Source organism: Corvus hawaiiensis, chromosome Z (assembly GCF_020740725.1).
Source record: "Corvus hawaiiensis isolate bCorHaw1 chromosome Z, bCorHaw1.pri.cur, whole genome shotgun sequence".
Classification (NCBI taxonomy): domain Eukaryota; kingdom Metazoa; phylum Chordata; class Aves; order Passeriformes; family Corvidae; genus Corvus; species Corvus hawaiiensis.
This window is the reverse complement of record NC_063255.1, coordinates 62276928-62303628: the sequence shown is the minus strand read 5'-3', so window position 1 is coordinate 62303628 and position 26701 is coordinate 62276928. Positions and strand designations below refer to the sequence as shown.

The 26701-nt window shown below is 37.3% G+C and overlaps 1 protein-coding gene across 22 annotated transcripts in view; it reads right to left on the bottom strand.

Moving 5' to 3' along the window:
* MPDZ (multiple PDZ domain crumbs cell polarity complex component) overlaps positions 1-26701 on the bottom strand; it is a 101961-nt gene that overhangs the window by 47181 nt on the left and 28079 nt on the right. For 18 of the 22 annotated variants that reach the window (XM_048292782.1, XM_048292799.1, XM_048292781.1 and 15 more), the window contains 13 exons: positions 26517-26605; positions 23913-24108; positions 22510-22608; positions 20485-20564; positions 19626-19772; positions 18254-18421; positions 17079-17264; positions 14190-14399; positions 11610-11726; positions 8896-9054; positions 5729-6016; positions 4700-4823; positions 1473-1671 (listed from right to left, as the gene is read on the bottom strand). In XM_048292782.1, the coding sequence (XP_048148739.1) occupies positions 1473-1671; positions 4700-4823; positions 5729-6016; positions 8896-9054; positions 11610-11726; positions 14190-14399; positions 17079-17264; positions 18254-18421; positions 19626-19772; positions 20485-20564; positions 22510-22608; positions 23913-24108; positions 26517-26605 (2062 nt within the window). The remainder of the gene's footprint in view (positions 1-1472; positions 1672-4699; positions 4824-5728; positions 6017-8895; positions 9055-11609; positions 11727-14189; positions 14400-17078; positions 17265-18253; positions 18422-19625; positions 19773-20484; positions 20565-22509; positions 22609-23912; positions 24109-26516; positions 26606-26701) is intronic. The other 4 variants (XM_048292785.1, XM_048292800.1, XM_048292788.1 and 1 more) reach the window with 3 other exon arrangements.

Here is a 26701-nt window from a genome sequence, read left to right as displayed (position 1 = left end):
ACAGCATAAAATACAGCAGCTATAAAGGATAAGCACAAATAATGAACACATCTATATTTGATCATGTAACAACAGCACTAAGAAAACACTCTTCATAGAAAAATGGTGCTGAAGCATTTGTGTCTCTAAGCAGATACACACAGACATGCAAACACATACAACCGATTTCAATCATGACAGTTGGAGTTGTAGTTTGGAAGCCTACAGTAAAAAATGTCACACTTCATCAACACTGACTCGCTTATATTCCTGACAGCACTGACAACAATGTAATTCATTATATGAGCATATCCCTTTATTTAAATAGGCTTACATTAAATCATAATCTTAAATGAATGACAGCTGTGGGGCAGGCAAGTAAACCTACCACCCACAGTGAAGTTACTTTGCCCACCTGTTCCCAAAACACTAGGTCTCTTCCAAACTAGAATACTTCTGGGCAAGTATGGAATGCCCTGCTGTCCATTCTGAATTCAGTTCTGACCACAGTTATCTGTAACCACACTGGGACTGGACTGATTCTTTCAAGGCCACCCTCTCAAATAAGTAGAGGCTTTTATTACCAACAACTCCATTAATCCCATTTGCATATCTGACCCAATCAATGTAACCACAGGCTAAACAGAGAAAACAGCCACTAGGTTTTGAAGCTGTAAACCCAGCTTTGGTGTGTCTACAGCTTCACCCACAACTTCAGGAACAGCCTCATTTCTACATGGTGCTTGTGGGCAAAGTTAATTACACAGCCACAGCAGCTAGGTAGAATTGTACCTTAAGGCAGAGTTAAAATTCTGTAAATTGTTTGAACTTGAGAGGAAGAAACTTTCTCATCAAGTGGATTTCTCAAAACTTGTATTAATTATTGGAAGTTTAAAACTACTACTACCAAGAGCAGAGCTCATTCATATGCACATGAGCAACAGCTCATTCATATGTACTAATAAAAAATTGGAAGTAACTACACAAAACAGTGTTTCTACTGTTGGTCACAGAGGTACTGAAATGTTTTAAGCATTAATTTCTGCATTAACATAATATTTCATACTTTCTATCTGGCAGCTAAAACCAAAACTCACTAAAAAATCAAATTAAATCACTTGTGCAATGGCCAGGACAGTCCACCTTCAAGAATCACAAACATCTTGAGAAAATTGTTACTTTCTTTAGAAGAGTCATACTATGAATGCAAAATTCTGACTAATCCTATTCTTTCATAAAACTGGGCAGGGCAGTAATGATGATGATACTCATGACAGTAATTTCTAAGAACATCTGAAGCTTCTCATACAAGTGATCTCGTCTTTGAAAGCCTTGGAAATGTAATCTGAAGGTGAATTATCCATCTGAAGCTGCATCTTAACAGTAAATTCATGTGAAATAACAAAATTTTCATTTAAAATACTTGCATAAATAAAAAAAAAAAATTATTATTAGCTTTTTCCTACCATAATTCGTCATCTAGTTTTACCTACTTTATATCTGGTCCAATGAGTGAATGTCGTCTCAGCATAGCCCGGGCTTGTGCATTGGTTAAGTTAGTGGTTGACTCTTCATTAATGGACAGGATGCAGTCCCCTACACCAATCCGTCCATCACGACTTATTGAGCCTCCATGGATGACACTGCGAACTATCACTCCCAAACCATCTTTATTAGAACTTACTGTCATCCCTATACAAAAAACACATGAAACAGTTAATGTCTTTGAGCCACAGCTCTGGGTGTCAAGATAAAGAAATGTAACTTGGGGCACAGGGAAAGGAAAAGTCAGCTGACCTATCAATATCACCAAGCCTATAAATGTTGCTCTTAGTCTCACCCTTTGAGATAGCAATTACAAATCACAATCACAGTAGCTTTACCTTGTTGTCATTTCACATACTCAGCTCAATACAAAAAAATTTGGGACAGTGGAAATTAAAGCAAAAAATAAGAAAGATAATAAAATTGCTTTAAAACCATTTAAAGTCTCCACTCTGCTAATGGTTCACTGGGTTTATACACATTTTACTTTCGTTTATGACAACTCTCTTTGGAAAGAAGGTGAAATGATTAAACAGGTAATTAATAGGCTGAAAACAAATACACACTTATTTTCAACAGAAAGTGTGAATTAGATCCCACTGACATGGTGACTGCATTCCGGCTCTCCTATGTGGGCTATAGCTTAGACCCAGAAGAGTATCCTGACTTCTGTGAAAGTCTGCATACTGCTAATGGATACAGTCCAATATTTTACTTAAACCAGTATCCTACCTCTGGCACAGCAGAATACTGCTTCTCAATATTTATACATGCTTTAACTCCTCTTTCTTTTCAGTAATGGGAAATGAGACAGAAATGCTCTTGTCCCTCTTCTCCCACGGGGAACCCATACAGACTGACTTATGATGGGCTTCATGTGTCACTGTGACTGTTCTTACACACATGAGTTGTCACTTACCTTCAGGGCAGTCGGTGATCATGAAACAAACCCTAGTAATGGTTTCAGGAAAAACTGTTCTTCACTAAGGCAGTGTGAAAGGCAGGGCTGGGACCCTTGAAGTCCACCCAGTGGACTTCCACTATCTTAATACTGCTTCATAAAAACCATTTTATTTTTCTGAAATGTGGTTTGAAATTCTGAACCTAACTTTGCTGTTTAGCTAGGACAGTAACAGACATTACCAAGGGTAGTGAAATAGCACCTTAGAAAAACATACATACAACAAACTCCCTTTCCCTTTTTCTATGCTGATATCATTACAGATCTGGAAGGCTGGTGTCACACTTTGGACACCCACATTTTCAGGTTAAAAATGCAAATGCCACTGTAAAGTTGCCAAAACTTTCTCACAGGAAAATGGCATTTCAGCTCCTCTTCTGCATTTGGGTGCTTCTTATCTTTTAAATAATCACAGCCAAATGTTAAAGCTCCAGCTGTGGCTGTCTTTAAAGAGCTGCTGCAAACTATGGGTGACACCATTTAAAAGGAAAAAAGAAGTGCCAGTTCTCAACTCTCAATTATTTAATTGATGCAGCTGCAGCTTTCAACATCATTCATAGTTCTTGACTTAGCTCTTTTTTAAAAATGGAAGGTAAAAGCAGAGCAGCCATGTGCGTAAAGTGGTCACTGTGCCCAGGCTGCTTCCCAGGCCAGAGCACACTCAGACTGGAAGAAAAATGGTACAGTCAAAAGCCAGAAGAAAGCAATATTCACATTCATACTTTGTACATATCAAGACCAGTCTTATTTTTCATGCATACAATGTCTGCAATATGCACCCTGCCCCAAGTCTGTATTTTCATGTTGTATTATGCTTGATATGAAATTTGCTTTGATGTTCACTGCACTTAAAATACTCATACACATAAATGAAAACCTATTCCACTGAATGAAGAGTTTATTGCAAAGAAAACTTTTTTATACAAAATCCAGGTACCCCAAAATGCATTGTGACCTGCACTTGATACAGCCTAGCAATGAGGCCAGTAAAGGTAGTAGTTAACCGAGCACCTCATCCCAATGAAAGATAAACTTTATACCTGTATCAGCCTTTTCTACATCCTTCTGTTTTCAAAACCCTGACTTTAATTAGCCCTTTTGAAGGATGGCTGTTTCATGAAGGTGATACGCCACAGACCAAGCATCCAGCCATCAGAAAGCAGGTTACTCCAGGTCGAGGTGCCCACTGAAATACAGCATCACAGCTGTAATAGACTGACACCCACCTCTGCACAGCAAGGAAGTCCCGACTGGGGACTGTTTATAAACATCCAGTTCTGTGGACAGCCCATTTTAAAGCACTTGAAGAGTTACTGCTAATAGCCAGCACCGACACAAAGTCCTGCCCTGTCAATCCCAGAGAGTCTTCAAGAATATGCAGTTGGCTGGAAGAAACAGCACCAGGAACCTAAATCTAACCAAATGAACACACAAGCCGTGAACAGGAGGGACACATCACTGCCTTTCAACACAAAGCCTTCCCGGTGTGGGTTCTTGGAGGGTTCTGTTCTTGTTCTCCCCCTCACACTGCCCAGGGCTACACCAGGGAGCAGGATAGGACAATGAAAAACATTATCATCTGTTGTGTGTGTTCACTCCAAAACGTATTTCTAGTCAGTATGCTCAGGAAGTTCCAGAGTGCACATACCTAAAAACTTTGAACTTCACTACAAAATGATAGTATCATTAAGCCAAAAATAATACCTATTAAATTTATCAATAATATGATTTTCAGAAACATTGAGGCACTTTGGATTCAAGTACAAATTTGAGGCAAGGAAGAAAACAGCTTGTTTAGACCCTTTTAACCATCCTCAGGAAACAAGACCATTTTGTGCTAACAATTACTTGGAAGTCTCGTCTGCAGCTCTTTGACCATAATATTCGTCTACAGGATTCCTCGGCTGTATCTTGTTTGTCCACGGTATTAGTACAGACATTGAAAATGCATTAAAATTGTTCTGTCAACATTTAGGAAAGACTCAACTCCTTTATGAGAAAATAAATTCTCAGTGAGACTGCACATTTCACTTTTGTGTTCACAGCGACAGCAAATGAATCCAGTGCCATCACAGTCAAAAAGGACAAGAGCAGCAAAGAATGAATATCCTGTCCCCACTAAATGGAAAATATTTAGTTTTTACCAATAAAACATACAAGGGAAACCAAAAGCCATATTCCTGAAGAGGTTACAAAAAAAGTCCGCTAACTTACCTAGGCTTGAATTGCCTTTTGCAATAGTGATTGTCTTCTCATACATGTTTTTGACTGAATTTGGGGGTGTGGAACTTCCCTCCAAAGATACTGGGCATCTCTTTTCCATTAAAAGCAATTGATCCTAACATAAGGAAAAATAACATTAGTTCAGATTACCAACATAAAAATATGATTCATCATACTGATCTCAACTACTTTTGCCTTATACAAAAGCCATGGACATAATTAAGTCAGACTCCTTATATACACATTGGTATAGTCAGTTCATCAAAGATCAAACAAACATCATGATTTCTGTTTTCATTCAGGCAATATACCAAATCTACCAAAAAGCATGATTTTAATTTAGGGACATCAAAATTAGTAAGATGAATTCAAGGGCCTCAGATTCATTCACCATAGATGTCTGACAATTTGCCAGTACTAAGTAACAAATCTTGTATGAAATTGCAGCTTTTTTAAGCATTTCTTAATAAACCACTAAACAGAACAAATAAGAAACACATGTCACAGTGACTGAAACATAAAGGAATATTATGTTTGCACACGGCAGCATCACAGGTCAGTTTGTGAGCTGAACTGCACAGGCTTGCAAGAACACCATGATGCAGGATATTCATACCACTCCTCCTTGGTTTCCTAGGCCAGATTCCAGCTATGTGCCTCCTATTTGCACTCATGCCCCTGTGAAGGTTAACAAGGGCTACAAAAACTCCCGTGTCCTGCCCAGTGGGTACACTGCGGTCCAGCAGTATCTAATGATGTGAGGCCTTAGAAGACTTGTATATGCCCCTGTACTGCCAGGCTCTGAGAAAATTCTATCTTGATGCCAGAAATTACGCCCTGTTGGAAAAGTCTAAATTCCGAAGTTTTGATGTGAGCTCACACATTTGAAGGACATTAATAATCAAAGAACTACATGTGGTTGTTGGCCAGTGACAATTTCTGTACGGAATTCTTTGGCCTAATTACAGGCTTTCTGTACGCTTTTAAATTATTATCAAAAAAAAAAAGGAAAATAACTACTTTTTCATTGGGATCAAGCTGTGGGGTAGTAGCAAGGCTTATATTTAGTACAATTTCTGGTGCTGTCTGAGATCCTGTCCATGTTGCTGTATTTTCACTTTCATTTTGGTTGATATCCGAAACATCCAGAGTCAGAAGATCTGTTTTAGTTAAATCACTTGCAGTTTCCAGGCTACAGTCCACTACAGACTTTTCATCTCTCAGTCTCTGATCCAGATTCATGTTGTACAGATTCTTCTCAGATACATGGAAATCAGCTGCAGCATTTGGGCATTCCTCTCCAACAGACTGTTCAACACAGGAGACAGTGAACAATTACCATTCATTTGTAGTATAATTCAAAACCACATATCATGCTAAAACCTTAAACAAAAACTAATCTCATAGAATTTAAACATACTGCTGTAAGATCAGTAAGATCAACCTCATCTGCAATTCCCGACAGGCATTCATTCTACTATACAGTGAACTTGATTTCTTAAACAATTTCTTCTGCTTTATAATACCAGAAATCAGTAAAGTAAGTTACTAACTCTAACTTGGTACTCTTCAATAACTTTCTACTAACTTCAGCAAAGTAACATTCACTTACACATTCTCATACTAGACATAATTCCAGTAAGTTTTTAAAATTCAAGCATCCAATTGTTTTTCTCAGGTGAAAGAACTTTGCAAGACCAATGTCTTTACTTTCAGCACACTTAGCAAGAAAAGAGGAATTCCATACAGCTCAGACATAAGAATGCAACGTAATCATCCATTTAACTGAGCAGAAACATATTAAGATTTCTCTTTCTCAGAAAGAGTGACAAGTACAAACTTGGTCAAACCTCAGCATAAAGTGAATATGGGGGATTTGAAGTGTCACAACAATGAAATACAATAATGCAATTACAGAAGATTACTGGATAATACTTATTGCAAATCTAACAATTATGGCTGCAGTACCAGGACTAAGTTCTCTACACATTCGTTTAGACTTCCACAGTTCTGAGGTGCTGCCTTTGAAATGTTTCAAGGGATTTCAATAATCACAATATTCTGGAAAAAAAACCTTCAAATATTCTCTAGCTGACCTTTTAAAGTAAGTTATTTTAAAAACATGTATGCCATTAGATTTTAAAAAGATACATTGAGGACTCAGAGGTTAGACTTACAGGCTCTGTATCAGTATTAGGGATTTTTCTCTGAAATGCAAAAAAAGTAGTCAGAAACAACTACCTCTATCTGTCTTAGTTGTTATCCACTGGTCCTATTAATTGTTCTATTCTTTTTTCAAAAAGTTGGAAAGATTCCCAGGATTTGGGGATATTTTGAAACATTTTGTCTCAAGAGCCATAGAATTCATTTTTGTCAACTTTCATGAGGTGCATACATGCTTGTTCTGTCCCCAGACAAGAATCAAAAAAGCCTAACAAGTAAATAAGTAGTTTAAGTAACAGCTGAGAAGATAATTGAGCAAAGCCTAAATACAACTAATCTGTATGATATAATCAATGACATAATTTTCTACCTTTCTGAGAAAAGAACACAAGTACTATAATCTATTAAAATTATTTTACAAGGTTTCAAATACTTCTTGGACATCTACTCTGTTGTGTATCCATTTCCAGACCAGTGAAAACAAGCATCAGATTATACTAACCATTTATTTCATATGTCATATATACATATTAAGAGTTGCATCATATGCTTGTTTTTATTTTTATTTCACTTTAAGTCAGTGCTGTAATTTTTTAAGAATAACACAATTTCAGGAATTTGTAACTATAGTAACATGTGGCCTCACTAGAGCATCTTCATTTTAAGTATGTTTTTCATCATCTATTTTAAATGTGACACCAAAGTGACACTCAGAACCTGCCAACTGCCCTGCAGCCAGAAATAACTGAAATATCTCTGCATTCCTCATAGCATCAAGTAGTGCTGTTTTAATTTTTATTCCATTTCACCTGCTTCAAAAGTCTTCATTAATGAACAGATTTTCCCACTATGTTTGTTTTGTGAACCACGAATATGTTACTTGATGAGAACTTAATGCTCACCTCATACTGGTATACAGAGATGAACACTGAAAAATCAGGACCGTGGCATTTTAAAAGAACATGTAAACCAAAGCTATCTTTAAGTTGCTACTGAAAATAACTAAAGACTCTCTAGAGCCTCAATGTACTACATAATGTAGATCCAGTCTCTATCTCACAAAATGCTTCTAAGCATGTAAAATGCATAACCCATTTAAGTAACAATTACAGAGTTAAACAATGCAAGCTGTCCCACTGGCACAGCAGAGATGTGCTCTTCTGTGGATTAGGAGAAACCATTAGAAGATGAATCTAGCTTTCCAACCAGCCTCTCATAAGGGCTAAATGTATTCCAGAAAGGTTAACGGCAGTTACTGCAGCTCAGGTGTGGCCGAAAAAGCAGCAGCTACTCTACTCAAGACCACAGACTGGAAAACCAGTGGTTTTCAATGATGACTGCTAGGAGAATGGAATTGGAAGGCTCTAGGTTAGTGAAATAAATCTAAAGATTTAAAAGAAAAAACGAATATGGAAAACCATGGAAAGAAACAAAACACAATCAGGTCATTATGAGTATGTGACCAAGAACCAAAAAAAGCTACCGGTCTTCTTAACACTGTTAAATAAATATTCATTTATTGCTTTAAATAAAAATTATTAGCAGAGTTTTGATGTATACATATTTAATTACAGCATCATTATGAAAATTTCATTCAAAACCACAGAAACATACTAATTTTGAAGCACAAAAGCAAAACTTAGGATGAAAATTTACTCTTGCTTTTCATACTAAAATACCATAGAGCAACAGTCATTTTGTGTTACCACTCTTTACTATGCTTTGAATGACAATTATATTTTTCTAGCAGACTGCTCACCACACCTTTAATACTACAAACACCTCACCATACTCTGGCTAAATCATGCCTTATCTAGCAAAAATCCAAGCTTTGTGCCTCCTATCTGCCTCTCTCTTCAACAAAGACATCTGCAAGACGTCAGCATTACTCTAAACAAAAATTTAACTTTGTAACAAATAGAGCATTTTGATCCATGATGACACAAAACATTTATATCTGATAATACAGCCTGCTCACACTTAAAATTAAAGTTTGCCATCAATAAAACCATCCTCATTTTTACCTTTGGAGTTGATAATGGAAGAGAAAAGCTGTCGTTCACCTCACCGCTACAGGCGCTGTCATGCAGAGCTGTCACTGAATCCTGGAAGACGTCTCTCTCTAGAGAATACTGTGATTCAAAGGTGGACTCATCCGCTAGATCTGCCTCGCCAGAGTCCACCTAACAACAAAAGCAATTCAATCAGCCAGGCTGTTGCCATCATACCACATAAGCTCCAAACACATGCACACCAGCCACTACATACTGATACTTTTCTTCTTTTTTTTTTGGTATTCCGTGTTTAGATTGAAATTACATTTGCACAGTGCAGTAGGAAAATTTTCTGCTTCCAGTAATAATCTGTATTACCACAACTTCAAAGCTTGCAAAGAATATCTGAAGTAAAGCCAGAGTCTGAACCAGAGGAAGTTGCGGGGCTGAGGCAGGCTCATGCCTATTAATAGAAGTATAAAGCATTGGGAGAATTCTGCTGTAGTCCTTGGTGTCAATATTTTGATTTCTTTAGGGCTTTTTTTCTTTTCTTTTTAATTTTCTTTTAAAAACATTAGCATGGAAAAAATAATGAGCTTTACTTAGTGCCACATGTCAGGAATGTTCACTTGACTCAACTTCTTAGGCTCAGTTATTTTTATATGCTTTTAAAAACAATCATCTGGAAACTGCAGTGCTTTACAGAACATTTATATGAAAAAATCATTACATTATATTTTTATTAGATTTTAAATTATTTTGGTTTTGACAACAAGATTACTATGGGCATTCCTGTATTTCTATTTCTCTTTTATTTATGAGAAATAAAATTTTTAGAAGAGTTTCAGACATAGACATGAGTTCATGGGTATTTTTGCCTTTTTTTTTTTTTAATGAAACATAATTTTTCCCAAGACTCATATTCTTTCAAATACTAGAATAAAATTAAGCCCTAAAAATCCTAATTTATGGTGCTTTATATACTACACTTTGATTATTATTTTATGTCCCCAGCAGAGCTCAAGAACATAGTGTAGGCCAACAAAAATGATCACTGGGTTAAGAGCCATGCCCGTATAATAAACTTGTATGAAGCAGATGAGTGCACCCACCTACAGAGATGGGACTAACTTGTTTTTCAGCCCCTGTCGTTCATCATACTATGAATTCATTATAGCAATAGCAACAATTGCCTGCAGTAATTCAACATATTGATTCCTTTTCAGGGTAAAAAGGATTTTTTTTTTTAATTATTTCAAGCCTGAAGACTTAACTACTAATCCAAACTGCTTCTTTGCTGTAACTTACTCTCAGCTCATCTTCTGGAAAATGCATATTTATTTTACCAAAGCTATGCTCTAAAAAAAGTATTGTGAAAATTCAGGACAGATCTGTAGAATCTGAGTACAGATCTGTCTACAAAAAAGAATTATCTCATATGTGCACTCTGAAAACGTATCTTCAGCTGGGTGACTGCACATTTAGTTTCCTATTTTGCACATTCAATTAGAAACTGACAAACTTGATTGACAATTTTATTATGTCATGTATTTTCCTTGCTTTTTTTCACAAGTTTTTTTAAATATGAACCACAGATGGAAGTCAAATTTTTAGATAGTTTTAATCTGATCAATTCAACACATCTTTAATTAAAGGTCATTTAGAATATAAAACTCATGCTTCTTCTCAATGAATGGAGCAAGACAAACACTATTACCTAACTGCTAAAGGGAACAAACTGAAGAATTAAAAACATGCAGTCTGTTTAAAGGGAAGTTAATAAGCCAGCTTGTCATCTGCAAATGTGAAAAAACAGCAAATATGCTGGAAGCAGTAATGCAGAGATTTTCACCTTGACAGGACACATTTCAGGTTTTTGTTTAGTTTTGAGTTTTTCTGTAGTGAACTAAGTTCTGGTGCTTAGAAACTGCTTCCCTGCTCAAGTCCCCAGAAAATAAGGGCCTAATAATTTCAACATTAGATCCAGACCAGAAAAATAACTATAAGGATTCACACTTAGAATACATACATATACATATCTATTCTGGGTTGTTTTTTTTTTATTTTGCGGGAGGAGGAGTTGGCGGATTTTTTGCTTTTTTGTAGAGCCCTATTTCCTGTGTCTTTTTAATCTGAGTTTTTATTGGTAACTTCTGGGCTATGTAAGGCACTGAATGCTCAGGTAAGCCGCATTGTTTGTACAAGTGAACACCTTTTGACCTTGTAAATCTCATAATCACTGATTGATGTTGAAGGCTGAAGAATATTATTAGGAGGAAGTATTTGCAGCTTTCAAAGACAGCGCTCCTTGTAAAGCTGGATTACATGCAAAAAGGGAGTATCAAAATCTTTCCATGGTAAAGAAGTGATGTATTACGATACACAGAAGAATAAGCACATGAACATTTTGCTAAAAAAGGTGAGATTTCCAAAAGGATGCTCAGTGCATGCAAGGACAAGTGGATGCAAGGATAGCCATGCACTTTTGAAAACATCAGCAAAGTATGTTTTTTTCCCCCCAGTAATTAATATATCATAGGCCAGATTCACAGCTCATGCAAAAAGCTGAAGTCTCTAGATGCCAATTTCTACAATGTCAGGATCTATCCCACCTACGGTGGATGAGTAACGTAAAGACAGCAAACACTAAAAAATAAGCAGTAATAACTGGACAGTGACAAGGCAACTCCTTTCACTACAAAATGCAAAGACTGAAGAAATCTGTGGTAAGTTGGGCCACTAACCAGAGCCAGCTCAGCATGGAAGAGGGCTGCATCAGCTGGCCCCTCTTCCTCAAGTGACTGGGCAGTGTAGAAAAAGCAATCTTCCTTAGCAGAGACATAGCCCTCCTCAGGTGAAAGCTGCAGAAAGAACGAAGCTCTGAGTCGGATGAGTGGCCTGAACACAGGAGGTGCAGAGTGCATTCTGCAAGGGGGGCAGGGGGCTGTTTAGAAAGGCAGATGGATTCCAAATGCAGCAAAGAGTTCATTTCAACCACAGTCATAGTATTCAGTAGGTAAAGAGACAACTTTTTTTTTTTCAAATTTACCTGAATTGATTCAGCTTCACACCTCATTCTGTAACCCCAAGTAACAAAAAAGGCTTATCCAGGTATACCACAGATCCCACAACTTAGTCTAAGCTCATTTTCAGTTTCTGTTCTTAATAAAGATATACTAAAACTGCCGCCACAGCTGCCAACAGAGAAAGAGCCTAGTAGCAAAGGTCTTTATAACCTTGCTAGACACAGAGCAATCTTGTTTGCAGGCACTCTCTGTTCTACAATTGTATCTGCCAGACTCTAGAGGACAAAACATAATTCTGACTCTAAACCAATAGCTTTTTCCAACATAATTTGTTAGTAGGTGCATTTTGTCCAGTACTGCAAAAAAAGCAGTGATTATTTGCAATGTTAAATTAGTTGGCAAGCATAACAAAGGAAATACTGAAGTATTGCCTTATGTTTACAACTTTTGGGAACAGAAACAAAACCCCCATGTATTTTCTCTTTTTTTAAGTGACATCTTCTAGAGTATGCAATTTTTGATTGCAATTAAGATGGAGTCTCCAATAAAAAAAATAATTTAACAGAGCAGGTTAAAACATACTCTCCTACTACGAAAAGTAAAGTTTCTGGGAACTTAAACTACAGCCATTCCCTCCCACTCTCTCCGCAAAGATCTACTAAGAATGAAAATTTGGTATCTACATCCACAAGGATTACAAGATTATCAACTCCTGAAAAGCAAAAATTAACCCCTAAAACTGTGCTTGGGCTTACTAATACAGAGAAAGGTATCTTCCCCATATGTATGAATTAACGCCATTCTACTGATTTGAATTTAACCCATCAGAGACCTTAGTTCACTAGCATTCTTACTGATACACTATCTCAGCCACCACAGGTCTCCTTCAACTTCCTTTTTTGAATTGTTACAGACTATCTTCTAAAGCCAAGCCGGAAATAACCAGCTGTATAGATGCATACAAACAGAAGACTACACACTATTACATAAACAAAGTGTGCTGTATGAATACCAATATTGCATATATACTTGTGAGGGACTGGAACGCTAGTGGTCAATGAGTCAAACACTTACAGAAGCAGCAAGTGCTTTGTTGACCAGGCACAAAATAATCACCCAGACGCAGAGAGTGTACACACACACGACCAGAGACTGCAAGCTGGGTTTTGAGCCAGATAAGGGAATAAGCTAGTAAAAAGCAAATCCTGTGAGGTGGGATAGTGCTTTTTATCATGCCCATTACACAAGTGGCTCAGGTGTGAAAACTCCCCTCTGGAGAAGTGCCAAGACACTCACGCATATGCTGAAGGTATTCATGCCTTGTCATGGGCTATAATTGGCTAAACTATGTGGTCCTGAAAGGAAGCTGTAATATCTTAGGTGTCATAAACCATCAAAGACTCTAGAAATGCCTCGTGATCTACAGTGTTACATGAGACAGTGCAGAACTTTCCATCCCAGGGGAAGTACCTGGACCTGGACATTCTCATCCAGCCTAAGTGTATACTAACCCACTGAACTTTGTGTTTCATGGGTTTCCCCTATCCCTGATGGACCAAGACTCTGACCAGCGGTTCAAACAAGGGGCATCAAAATCACAACAATCAAGGGGCATCAAAATCACAACAATCAAGTCTTGTCACTGGATCCATGGGTGGTGACTACATGCCTTTCTACCCTCATCCTTTCTCTTTCTTTTCCCTTATACATTTTCCTAAAGTATTACTTTTATGCTTTTATAGTGTTGCATTTCTAACCAAAATGCCTACATTTTAAAATTTGCCAAGCACCTTTTTCTACCTTAATGTTATAAAGCTTGTAAGTAAAAGTTTGTTATTGAACCTCTTGAAAGTTTTGTTGTTTCTCCCACACACCACCCAGAATAAATCAAACACCCTCTCTGAGCAGCATAACAGGCGTAACAATACTATACCCTGCAAAGGAAAGGATTTGGTAAATTCCAGGCAAATCAAATAAAAACAACTTTATGTCACCATCTCACACATTCAGAGAACTATGTAAAGTGTACAGCGTACAATATTATCCCTGTCAACTTTCAGCCCTGAAAGACTCTGCTGGTTGCAAGGTGCTTTGCTGTTCTCTCAGCTGCAAGACAGGTGTGCTAGGTCCTGCAAACACTACACCAGCCATACACTACCCAAGCCACTCCTACATGCAAGACAATAGTTGGGCCACCCAGGTGTACCCCAAAACACACAAAATGTATGGAGAAGTCAGGACCAGTATGTACCAGCTTGAATGACATGATAAGTACACACTGAATTCCCAAATCCTTACAGGCAGTGGTTTTGCAACTCCTATTTTAACTGTTCCTGTTGGGGCTCCTTTCAGTGCTTGCACTGCTTCCTCCAGGCTGCCATTTTCCAGGTTGATATCATTGACAAACATAAGCCGATCTCCGGGAAGAAGTCTGCCATCTTGCTCAGCCACACCCCCCGGAACTAATGAGCGAATCACAATTACAGTGTTTGCTGGATCAACAGGATCCTAATTAAATAAAGGAAGAAAAAGATTTCATTGTTTTACTCTTTTATATCTTGAAAGGTGAATTTTTATTCTTGAGCTTTTACGAACCAGAATTGTGTCAAGAAGTGTTGCTCTCCTCCAGATGAACCTTCAGTAGGAGCAAACCCTCCCGTCTGTATGGTCCATACATTTAGACCTCCACTTATTTTTAATTCTTAAACATGAAAATTATTACTCCTTTGTAGGTGATGTTCCATCATGTATCTCCAGTACAAAATACTACTAAATTGCAGAATGTTGTCCATACACATCAGAAATTCATATACTTCTTACTGCAATGGCGGTGTTGCAAACGCCATCCTCCCTTACACTCAGAGGTTTGAGGACACAGGTGGGCAATGTAGACTGTGGCAAATGTAACAATGTAGACTGGGGACAAAGGAGTTCTTTTCAATAACTGATACTTCATGATCTTGCTCAACTGAGAAAGCACTCTTCAAGAGGCAAGTTCTTGCACATGCCTAATCAAATACTTACATGAGACAGGAATGTACCGATACAGGACTCCAATCAACAAGACAAAACAAAGTGGTGTTTGCTTTTAAGAAAGAAAACTGCTTTTAAGTGACCATCCTCCAATACACTGATTTTTATAAAAAGAGCTAGCATCAAATACTAGTAACAGGAACATATGATTCTGCTATAACAACTATCACACATGCAAAATATTTGTGTGATTCTTACAGAACTACATTCACAAGGAACATCATGTTAATACTTCCAACATGCAGTTCACTTGAGTGCATGAACAGAAAAAAACCCCAAAAAATGTAATCATGTAACAGCTTTACTGATAGCAAAGGTAGAGAAAAACGAACATCTACAAATCAGCACACAGTTGTAACAAGTTTCCATGTCAAGATGTACATCTGAAAGGATGGACACCATCAAGGTGACATGAGAAAGCCACAGGAACAGGGAGACTGGTGAAAGCTGGTATGGGAGAGAAGTGCTGATGGAGGGAGGGAAGGAAGGAAGGACATCAAGAAGATCCTTATCATCTGATGGCAGTTAATGCAGTAAAAAGTATGCCATGGAGCAATAAGACACTTCACAAGTGGAAATAACTAGCAGTGCTGCAGATAGTGCTTGAGCCTGAGCACTGACATCTTCCTCACTATTTTAACAACAAATACTTGCACGGTAACTTTAGAAGGCACTGCTTGACACACTTTTGGGGAAAAAAAAAAAGAAACAAGCCTCTCTAGTCTATGTGATAGTCTTCCTTAAGGTTAGAAATTATGTAGACTTTTCTACAGGCCTGCCATTGTATAAAACATGAGGAATGTATTAGTATGAACATAATTCTCCTAACTTTAGTCACTGTTCATTGGAAATCAATTGAAAATTTGATGGAAACAGCAAAATACCAATATAAATCTCAGTGTAAATTTATTATTCACAGTCTTATAAGAAAGCAAAACTTCGGTGACAGTGAATTTTTTTTACTGCATATCAAAAGAGACAACAAATGAGAATACACAAATATTATAACATAAAAAAAAAGCTAAGTTTCAGAAAGCTGACTAAAGTTGTAAGACAAACTCACATTTGAAAAATATATTAACCAATTTAAGGCACTTCCCACAAGCCTTTACTACTGTTATCCATAAACAAAATTCAGTCACTAACCACATACGAACCCACCATTTTTCTTAATGCTCAGAAAAGGCTTAAGCAAAAATATGTTTCACCATGTGCTGACATGGACTTCAAATACTCAGGCTCATCTGTGATGTCTGACTGCAGAGCATCATGAGCAACATATTAAAGAGTAGTCACTGATTCATAAAAGACACTTGACTATGCCTTTATCCTTCACCTTATTTCTCTACACTGCTCTTCTCCTTATCAGTGCGCAAATGCAATCTCTAAGGCATAGGTTAATTCTAAGGAGTGCCCTGGGGCCGTAATTTCCACCTGGAAGTGATCTCCAGATGTAAATGCATATACTCCTAGGGACAAGATCCAACAGAGATCTGGACAGAGACCTGATTCCACAGCACCACAAAACAGCTCAGCAAAAGCCTACATAGACCACAGGGAGAAATTACTTGAGGTTCAATTAAAAATCATCCACTGGAAAACTGGGAACAGAAGGAATATTTGTTCTGGGATCCTGACCAAGTGAAGGCAAGAGACAGGCACTAAGCTGTTTATTGGGACACACCAAGAAATATAGTTTAGATATCTAGGAATTCTGAAGTCAAACACAAAATGATGGGGATGTTTAAGCATGTCCTCGACAGACAGCAGATAAGCAAGGGATTTCAGAATTACAGTTCTGGGTTTTAGTAAATCCTGCTTTAAGCATTTAAGTCCTTTATTGGATCTTGCCCTAAACACCTCACTGCAGGTGCAAAATACATGGCTAAATGCCTAAATATGCTGGCTACATCATTCATTGTCCCTGGGTCACTAGAAGAGAGCTTTCTGAAAACCCTAGTATATAATGGATTATCTGTTTTTCTGAACCAGTATTACCATCATCATTAGAATCTGCAGTCTTAATATAATGAGAGGAATATGTAATATAATTACTGGAATGCCTAAAATTATCCTTAAAACATATAGAACATACTGCAAGATCCAAACAATATGAAGTACTTTGTTCTCTATTCAAAGAAGTGCAGAAGTTACCTGATAGTCCAATATGCTAAATCCAAGCCCCATACTCCCTTTCTCCAGCTCAATGTGCTGTACTTCTGTCTCCCACATTGCCAAAGATGAGCTTTGCACCTCTTCCACACTCTGACCCTCATCGGCTGTTTCCAAAACTGTTCCCTCTGTGTCTGAGGAGCCAATGAATCCAAGTTCTATGTGACCCTGATAAAAACAGTAAAAAATCACCAATAAAATGTAAAGACTTGTGAATCTGTAGAGACAAACCCCTGCTTAAAAAAAACAAGATAAAAAATAGGTGATATATCTCTAAATACAGAAGAAGTGCACTCAGGAGATTTAATGTACTCTGAAAAACCTAGCACAAAATTCAAATATCCTTTATGCTCCACGTATATTAAATGACTGACTAGAAAAATATTTACAAAATGGAATTTCTGTCAAACAAAAAACTTCAAAAAACTTTATTAGTATATGCATTCAAATATACAGGAAATATATGTTATTAAATTGTATGTCTAAAATATGCCTTCATTAAACATAATCATACTGACAGTATAGTATAGTAGTAGTCAGAATATTTAATAAAAGTAAAAACAAACACACATGTACATACACAGACTGTTCTTCAGTCTGTTCTTCACTTGGTTTCATAGAGAAGTTTAGAAACTATAAGCTGAATTTGGTGCCTTGCTCGGAACTCAGTTAACTGCTTCTCTTTTCATACAAATGCTACTGGTTTGTATACTACACCCTGTGCTGTTCCTACATGTTTAGTTCACCAGCCTGCCCAGAGCTGTGCACTTACGAGCGACGGAAGTGTCAGTCGATAAATGCAGACACAGTTATGTGCAATGTGAACCCAGAAAGCAAAGCTCAAAACTAGATTAAATACACTCAGATTCTAAAGAACACACAGTTCAACTTGCCATACCCCTATATCTCACCTACACAACATAAAGTACGGTACTTAGAAACTGACAGCCCCACATCCTAGAATATTTTTATCTATGACCAGGCAGGATTCATACCTTCTGGTGGCCTAAAAATGGCTGATAAACATTATTTGCTGTTTCCTATTTGTCTGGCTCCAGTTTAAAAAATATTAGAACATATTTCTAGTCATGTAGAACTTCATCTGTTTTTTTCTCAAGGAAACTGTCATTTTCAGTGATTGTTTAAAGACAAAATACCTTTTCTGTGAGTTGAACCTCAGATAGGCTTAGACTCTCTAGTATTTCTGGTTGAGTGATGGGTGGAGCTACTGGACGACAGCACACCATTGTCACCTTAATAGGCAGCTCTTTCAAGATACTGACCACATCCTTGTGGTTTTCTCCAAGCAGAGAGATCTGATTCACCTCAATAAATAAATACACAATGGTTAGAACTACAGAGTATTTATAAGTACAATAAGCAAAAATGAGTAAAAAAAGCCCAAGAAAATCCCAACTCACTTATCACCTCATTAAAAAAAAAAGTAAAATAAAAGCAACAAAAATCCTCATGCTAATAGACACTTTCAACCCTTAAATTCTACTCAGCTTGGTGCTCAGCACCAAAGTACACATCGAACTGAATGTGTAGTCTTTTAAATTCCATTACGTCACCCTACAAACACCACATACACTGTAGCTTCATATTTCTTGCATTTATGTAAACCAAATTCACATCTTAATTCCAAGAAAATAATTTAGAAAAGTAATTAGGTGTTTAGTCCCTTCACTGAATAGGGATAATCCCATCCAGTCTTAATGCTTTTGCTATATATTCTTTTTTTGGTGACTGTCTTGGTTTCAGCTGGGATAGAGTTAATTTATTCTAAGTAGCTGTGCAGCGCTATGTTTTGAATTCAGTATGAGAATAACATCGATAACACACTGATGTTTTGGTTGCTGCTAAGTTGAATCAAGGACTTTCAGTGTCTCATGTGCTGCTACTGAGGAGGTACAAAAACCAAAAAAAGCTGTGAGGAAACACAGCTGGGATAAGTGACCCAAACTCACCAAAGGGATATTCCACACCCTAGAGCATTATGCCCCCAGTATACAAGCTGGGGAGTTAACTGGAAGGTGTGCTGTGTGTGATCAGGGCTTGGGTACAATGTCTGGCATTGGTCAGCACGTGGTGAACACTTGCATTGTGCATCACTTGAGGGTTTTTTTTTTCCTTTTTATTATCATTATTATTATACTTTGTTTAAATTATTAAACTGCCATTATCTCCACTTAAAAGGTTTTATTTTTGATTCTCCTCCTCATCCCACCAGGCTGGGGGTGAGTGGAGTGGGTGAGCAAGTGGCTGTATGGTGCTTACTTGCCAGCTGAGCTTAGACCACAACAGAGACTCACGTTTGTATGTGAAAAGTCAGGTACCAGCTGAGAAATGTACATAAGCATAGTTATTCACATAAATATATGTAAGTACATATGAAGTGACTACTCAACCACTAACTGGCATGCAGTTAGATATGCATCACTCCCATGGTCATAACCTATGAGAAGAAACTTACAGCTCAAAAACCTTACTGAATGCAGACTAAGATAGAGTAGTATTTTATCTTACTTCCAGCAGCTCATCTCCACTGAACAGCTTGCCACTTCGTCCAACTGGCCCTTCAGGTAAGATAGATCTGATGAAATGATGACCCACTGTAGCTTCAAGACTTATCCCTAACCCACTGCTTTCACTAAACTTGTTAACCACAGCCACCTAAAATAAGACAAAGAAATGGTTACACTTGTCACATTTACAGCCAGATCTGTTACCTTCCATTTCAATTTACATGTAATGAGGTCAAAATTCCAGAAGTGAGAAACCAGAAGTACTGTCATATGTAATGGGGACAGTCAGGTAGAAACTAACTCTGTGATCACATGCCACTTTGCAATATACAAGTGAGAACTGTTTATGACAACAATGTATCTAATAATACATACTTCTGCAGACACTACATCTATGACACATGATTTTGCAGTATCTCCTAAACTCAGATACCACGTTTAATCTGTATCTACAGTATATGTTCTATGAATTATTTACATCATTACATTACACCATTTATTCAGTATGCTGAATGGGTATGAAGTCTCAAGTTGTAGCTAATGAAGGGAGCTTTGAAGTTAATATTAAATATTGTTTTTTTCTCTAATACACATTTATCCTCCTGAAGCTAGAAAATCAGTGAAACAATAGTCATGGGCACAGTAATTTAATGAGTCTGCTATGGTTTTGATAAAATACAGAAAAATACATATCTGCATTCAAAATCTGTAATTAAAATAATCTCAACATACTAAGGAACGTATATGTAATTTTTATACATGAAGGAACAAATACAATACAAACATATTTCTATCCATATGTTGTCAACATAATAGATGGACAGACGGACACTTAACAATAGTAAACAAAATTTACCTACCACTATTTCATAATTAGAACCCATAATCCTCTGCCATTTCATCTTTGTAGTTGCTTCTTCTGTAGTAGTTAGCTGGAAATCTAAAATTTATATTTAAAATTATTGTGACAAAGAATTAAAAAATCTAGTCAATTCCTATAACTGATAAAGTATATGGAACATGCACAGTGACACAATCGTTCCCATGATGTCAGAATTCTCCTAAATAGGACTACAACCTCGGTATGTTTAGTCCCACTAAGCTTGGGTTTACCAGAGGAAAAACTCACAAAATAGTATTAAGATTCCAACCATGCAAAACTAACTGTATATTCTGAAAGACATGAAATTCAGTCAAATAATTTGGTGTATGTGGCTGTGAAGAAAGGATACGTATTTACACTAGCCTCAGAGTTGAGTCAATTCTTTGCCATTTTTCAAGATAATAGGCATAAAGGAAATTAAAAGGTTGCATTCACGCCCTGTGTTAAATCAGACTACATGTGGGCTGATCAGACTAATTCAGGGGGATGGCCAAAATACTCAAAAACATAAACTGTGTACTGATCCTTTTGAATAGACCCTGAATTTTACAGAGGATGTCCAAAAACACAATCTGGAGATTTTTTTTATTTTTAAAGCCATGAGCACAACTGTGAAGACTTTACTGTAAGCCCTAGAGGTCAATAATAGAATGCAAGAAGTCCAACCTCTTTGCTTTTTTTTTTTTTTTTTGCTACTCATGTATATGCCCACATACAATGACATAAAATTCTAATAGCTAAAGAACAGCAACGAACTTGGAAAGGAAGGGGGAAAAGTACAGTAACAGGCTAGGTAGCAAACTGTGGAACATCTTAATTCTATTGAACATTTATCTGCAGGTCTGAAAAAAAGAAAAATGCTTTCTTCCTGCTCATTTTCCCCTCATTCACATTGTCTAGGCTCTACGGCAGAAAGCAATAAAAATCAGTATTTAGATACAACAGCCAGCAGGTACAGCAAGTTTAACAGGATACTACATATTCAAGGTCCATGGTCTTGGCTGTGTCTACAGTAAATATCAAAATAAACTCTTCAGATCTGAATGCTCATCAAAGGCAAAGACAAGGATCTTTATTACAAAGTTCTTGAATCCCACTGATTTTAGTAAGAATAGAAAACGACTAAGAATCTCAAACACTGTTTTAAGTCTAGTCATTGCTCAGAGACATTACTAAGGATAAAATCAGATCTTGCATGGTGTTCAAATAGGATATTGCTTTCCCCAAAGCCAAGACACAGTATCTGAAGGAAATACATTAAAAAGAAATGCATTCAGCTATCCAGGAAAATCAAAAAGCATAATTTATGAAAAGATACATTTTGCAGAACTTTTCAGTTCCCCTTTTTACTCTGGAAGCACAAAAACGTTACACATCAAGTTAACACATCAAGTTATGTCTGAATCTGAAAAACATATCATCACACAGGACTTCTGAAATGCAGAACAGTGTTCTAGGAGCTCAAGCAGGAAAAAAATACCCATTAGGAAATAAAAATTTTGACAAAGTGTATGGGAAAATTTGGAAAATACCAGTGCACCAGAACTGACTGAATTTCAAACACTATCAGACAATACAGATTGAAATAAATGTAAACCCAAGAATTTGTTAAAAGGAAATTTGTCAGAAGATGTAGAAGCCCTGGAACTGTAGCTGGGCAGTAAGATATTGTAAAGATAATGGGGAATGGGGAGGAAAAGGGTTTTTTTCTAGACTAGACTAAAAAGAGTAGCTATGCAAACCTAGACTAGGAGAGGGCTGAGCAAGTAGCCAAAGCAGACTGCTTCATGTGACATCTTCAGCACGTAATTACTTGCAGGCACATATGGTAGTCCTGCTCCTACAGCACTCATGATCAAGAGTACACGATTAAATGTACAACTACTTTGACTTTGTAGTTCTACCTCAGCTACAGAATGCACAGAAGATGGAAAGACACACAAAACACCTGATCTTTGTGTAAGCCCACTGAAGTGCATTTTCACAAAATAAAATATTAAACCTTGAGAACCTGTTTCCTGTTGTTTCATGTCATCTCCAATATTTACCACACTGGCACTGCATGACAGTGATGGGGACGCCTGTTCTATTTCATTGTTATCTGAAAAAAAAGAAGAAATCTTTTCAGCTATTTAGCTATTTTGTATGTTTAATACTCATCAAGCTCACAGGTATGCTCTGGGGCACCAACTCTCTTCTTCACTGGACTTCAGAGTACCCATATTTGGCAAATGAAATCTGGCATGATGGGCCCACAAGAAAAACCACATTTCAAAGACATTGTCTTCTATTAATGCTTTGCCTTCTCCAGTGAGTTTTCAATGGAAAAAAAAACAACAAAAAACCCAGCACAACTATCAGTACCTGCATTTCTATGACTGAAAGAAAATATATCTAAATATAACATCTTTTAGCAATCTTGTATTAATTTATTTCTTTTCCTTCGTGCAATTCAGAAAGCTGACACTGAAAACATAAATGCTACAGACTTGGAGATCTGCACACCTGGCACACTTTTCATATGTAGAAAACCCCTCCTACCATCAAGTTCTGTTACGTATGTTTCTGCCTGTCAGATGTCTTGAACACCTGCTGGCTAGAGAAACAGCATTCTGAACATTTCATCTATATTTCTTATTAAAGGTAGGAGTGAGAGGATGACATACAGGTAACACGCAAGCGGGTCTTTGAAAATCTTGTGCAAGGTGGGGATTAGGCATCCGTTGACTATTTGTGACATACTTTCACTGACACCAAATTACAACACAAGCAGCTGCTTTGTGCTTCCGGCCCTTGTGCAGGGTATCTTGTGTTTAAACACACTGACTTTCAAGATCTGGCACATATACTCAAATATGTGCAGAATATGTAAGTTAAAGCTGCACTAATCTCATGTCATCAGCAGCAAAATTAATACTGGTCTTTGGCTTCTGAACATTTTACACATCATTGTCAATACCCTATCAGCTTCTAAATACAGGCTACTCCTCTCATACCTGAGGCTTGTAACAAGAGTGAAAGGAGATGACATTGGTTATGCTCATCAAGGAGGGTCTTTCTCTGCTTCCTTTTGAATGCACTCTTGAGCATGAATAAAACATTTGCTGCCTTCTTACCATTCAAAAATTTGCAGGATCAAAGTCTTGAAGCAATTCAGCCAGAAGTGCAATCCAGGAGAGAACTTTCAACACTCACTTTGAAAATGTAGCAAATAATACCACTGTGTCTAAAAGATTAATCAAACCACAGTAGACAAAATTCCACCCTCATGTGCAGCAGCTTTGCACAGCAGCTCTGCCATCTGTAATAGGTACCCAGAATTAATCTGGCCCGTTTTATTTCCAGTTTGCATTTGAGAAGAAAAATGTTTCAAGCCAACTTTACAGAAAAGCCAGTTTTAATTACCTTTGGCTGTAGCACTATCCATTGTTTGGAAGAGTAAGTCCTTTTCAACAGGAGCACTGAAGTCCTCCTGGGATGGAATATGATTTTCCTGCTTAAGACCTCTTCTGATCAAAGTGAGCCGAACTGTTTGTCCTGTGTGCCGCAAAACTTCAACTGCTTGCTGGTTAGTAAAACCCTGAAGATTTGTTCCATCCACCTGCAGGATTAAGCAGCTTTTCAGTTCACCCAGGAAGAAAAAGTTCAGGGCAAAACAATGCAGTGAGCTCTTAGCATCTGTTAGCCTAAGCAAAAAGCAAGTGGAGGAGCAAGTGTGGGAAATGAAGGTGCAGGGAGCTCTCTCACAGAGAGCCCGCAGGTGCTGACAGAATACATAAACGACATTGTGCTTGAGCAGGTAGAAATGGATACATGTTTCGATCTGCAGCCTTGGCAAAAACTGCCTGACTTAGAGCAATAAGCTTTTGCAAAACTAAAGCAAATGCAGTTTTGTAGTTTCGAAATAAATATGCTTTATAAGAATAGAAATGTAGTAAAAATATACTTTATACAAGAAATAATAGTGATAAATAAAAGAGTAAAGAGTCTTGAGTTTAATAATAAAGTTTCCTAGAAAGTTAAGATGTATTAGTGTAAGCTTGTGCAATAGGCTATAATAGCAATATGTTTATTGGATAAGAAAGTATGCATTGCAGCAAATTATACAGTGTTGATTGGTACAAATGTGTAGCAAGCTTTGTGGCATTTGCTTATTGGCTAAAAAAGTTATAAAAAGCCTTGTAGAGAGATAGTGAGGCAGGCTGCTGCTTCTTCAGCAAGCTGTTGCTACCTCACTGAGTTGCTGCTACCTGGCATCTGTACCTGCTGCTGCTGCCAGGCCTACCACTTCTGCTATTGTTACTGTAACTACTGCCTTTGATATTAGAGATGCTGTTCGTAATGACTCTGCTGTCTCAACCTACAATAAACATGAGACTGATTCAGCAATAAATCATCTCAGTGACATCTCGTGCACACTTTAATCCTGGGACAATCCTGGAAATCCTGACAAGCAAGAACAAAACCTGTACAACTTTATGTAACTGGATATGCTAAGCACTCCCACTGAAGTACCCCACAGCTAGGTGACAACCAGCACCACAGCAAAGAGGGGAGGAGTGCCCACCATGGTGCAGCCAGGAAGATCTGCTCTGCAAGGTGGGAGAGGATACAGCATGTGCTGTGCAGGGCATATTGTGCAGCCTTTCTGCTCAACCACTTCAGCCATCCCTACCTCCGAAGAGAAAATACTGGGTGAATAAACCAACACAGCCATGGCTAGGAGTTCTGGAGAGAGAAGAGTAAGGAGAGACACATCGATCCACTGTGGTAGAAAGACCTACAGAGAGCAGTCATTCTGAGGTCAAGTAAACTCAGATACAGAGAAGTCTACTAATGAACACCATGAAGTCCAATTTCCAAATAAAACACTGTTGCAACAAATCAGATGTTATTGATGGGTCATCATTTTAATATTTTAAAGAATAAAATTTTGGCCTCCTCTGTTTGAGACTATCTGACTATCTTATTAACTCAGAGGTATTTTTCTGAAATTCAAAACTTTGGCATTTCTTAATTCTATCCCATTATCCCTAGCACCCACCACATTTTATTCTTCTCCCTGCAAACTCCACAATATCCCATTATTTCTACATCTACCCCACAGGGCCTTAAATTTCTTAAATACTTCTTACAATACTATGTTCCTTGACTTCTGTATTTGTTTCTGCCTATCTACACAACACATATACTTCATTATTTTAATTCCTCCTACATGAGGAATGGATCCCCTGGACCATTAGTCATTTGTCATCCATGTCTCAAATTCTTCTAAATATAAAGTAACTAAAAATCAGCTGGGACTATTTAACTTTTCCTCTGCACTTAAACAAACCATATTTAAAAAATGTTTATTATTCTTCGGTGTCTGAGATCACTCAAATAATTTTCTCCTTCTGCGTTATCAGTAGAAGAAAACAAACTTCGGAATAATTCATTTTAGCCATTTGTACTCAGCATATAAATCATTACAAAAAAGATACATACTTCCACAAACAAACATGTGGACACTTTTGGAAAGAGGTCGTAACCTGTTCTTAGTGCTGTCTTCACACAAATGCAAGGACAGATCTATGAGAGACACAAAAATGCACTCCCTGCATTCAGGACCTGATTTCCACCACACAACCAACACCTTACAGATGAAAATATGTTCTTCTTTCTCTGAACACCTAAAACTTTATTGACACATTTTTTTAAATCATTTTGAAAGCAGTTGCTCGATTTGAATCAAACTTTGAAATTTCACACTTACTAACCTCCTACTGATAAAGAGGATATACAATGATATAATCTCACATACAAAACAGATTTTTTTAAGAAATACAAGTTATGTGCAGGTAGCATATGTGCAGAAAACATGCAATGAGATAATCTGTTAAAAAAGGACTAAGAATTGCAACACTGACAGTAAATATTTTAAGCAAGCACTAAATGAGCCTTTCTTTACAACTTAAAGAAGCAGAGTTTTGTAGACAAGTGATCTCACTTCTTCCTGTGTTTACTTACAACTATAATTTGATCTCCCACATGGATTCTGCCATCATGTTCAACAGCACTGCCTTTTGTAATGCTTTTCACAAAGATACCAGAAGCTTCTGCAATGAAGAAACAGGAAAAATTAAGTTAACTAAGTTATTAAGAAACAAATAATGCAACTAAAGGCATCAGTCAAAGCAAGGGGAAAAAAAAAA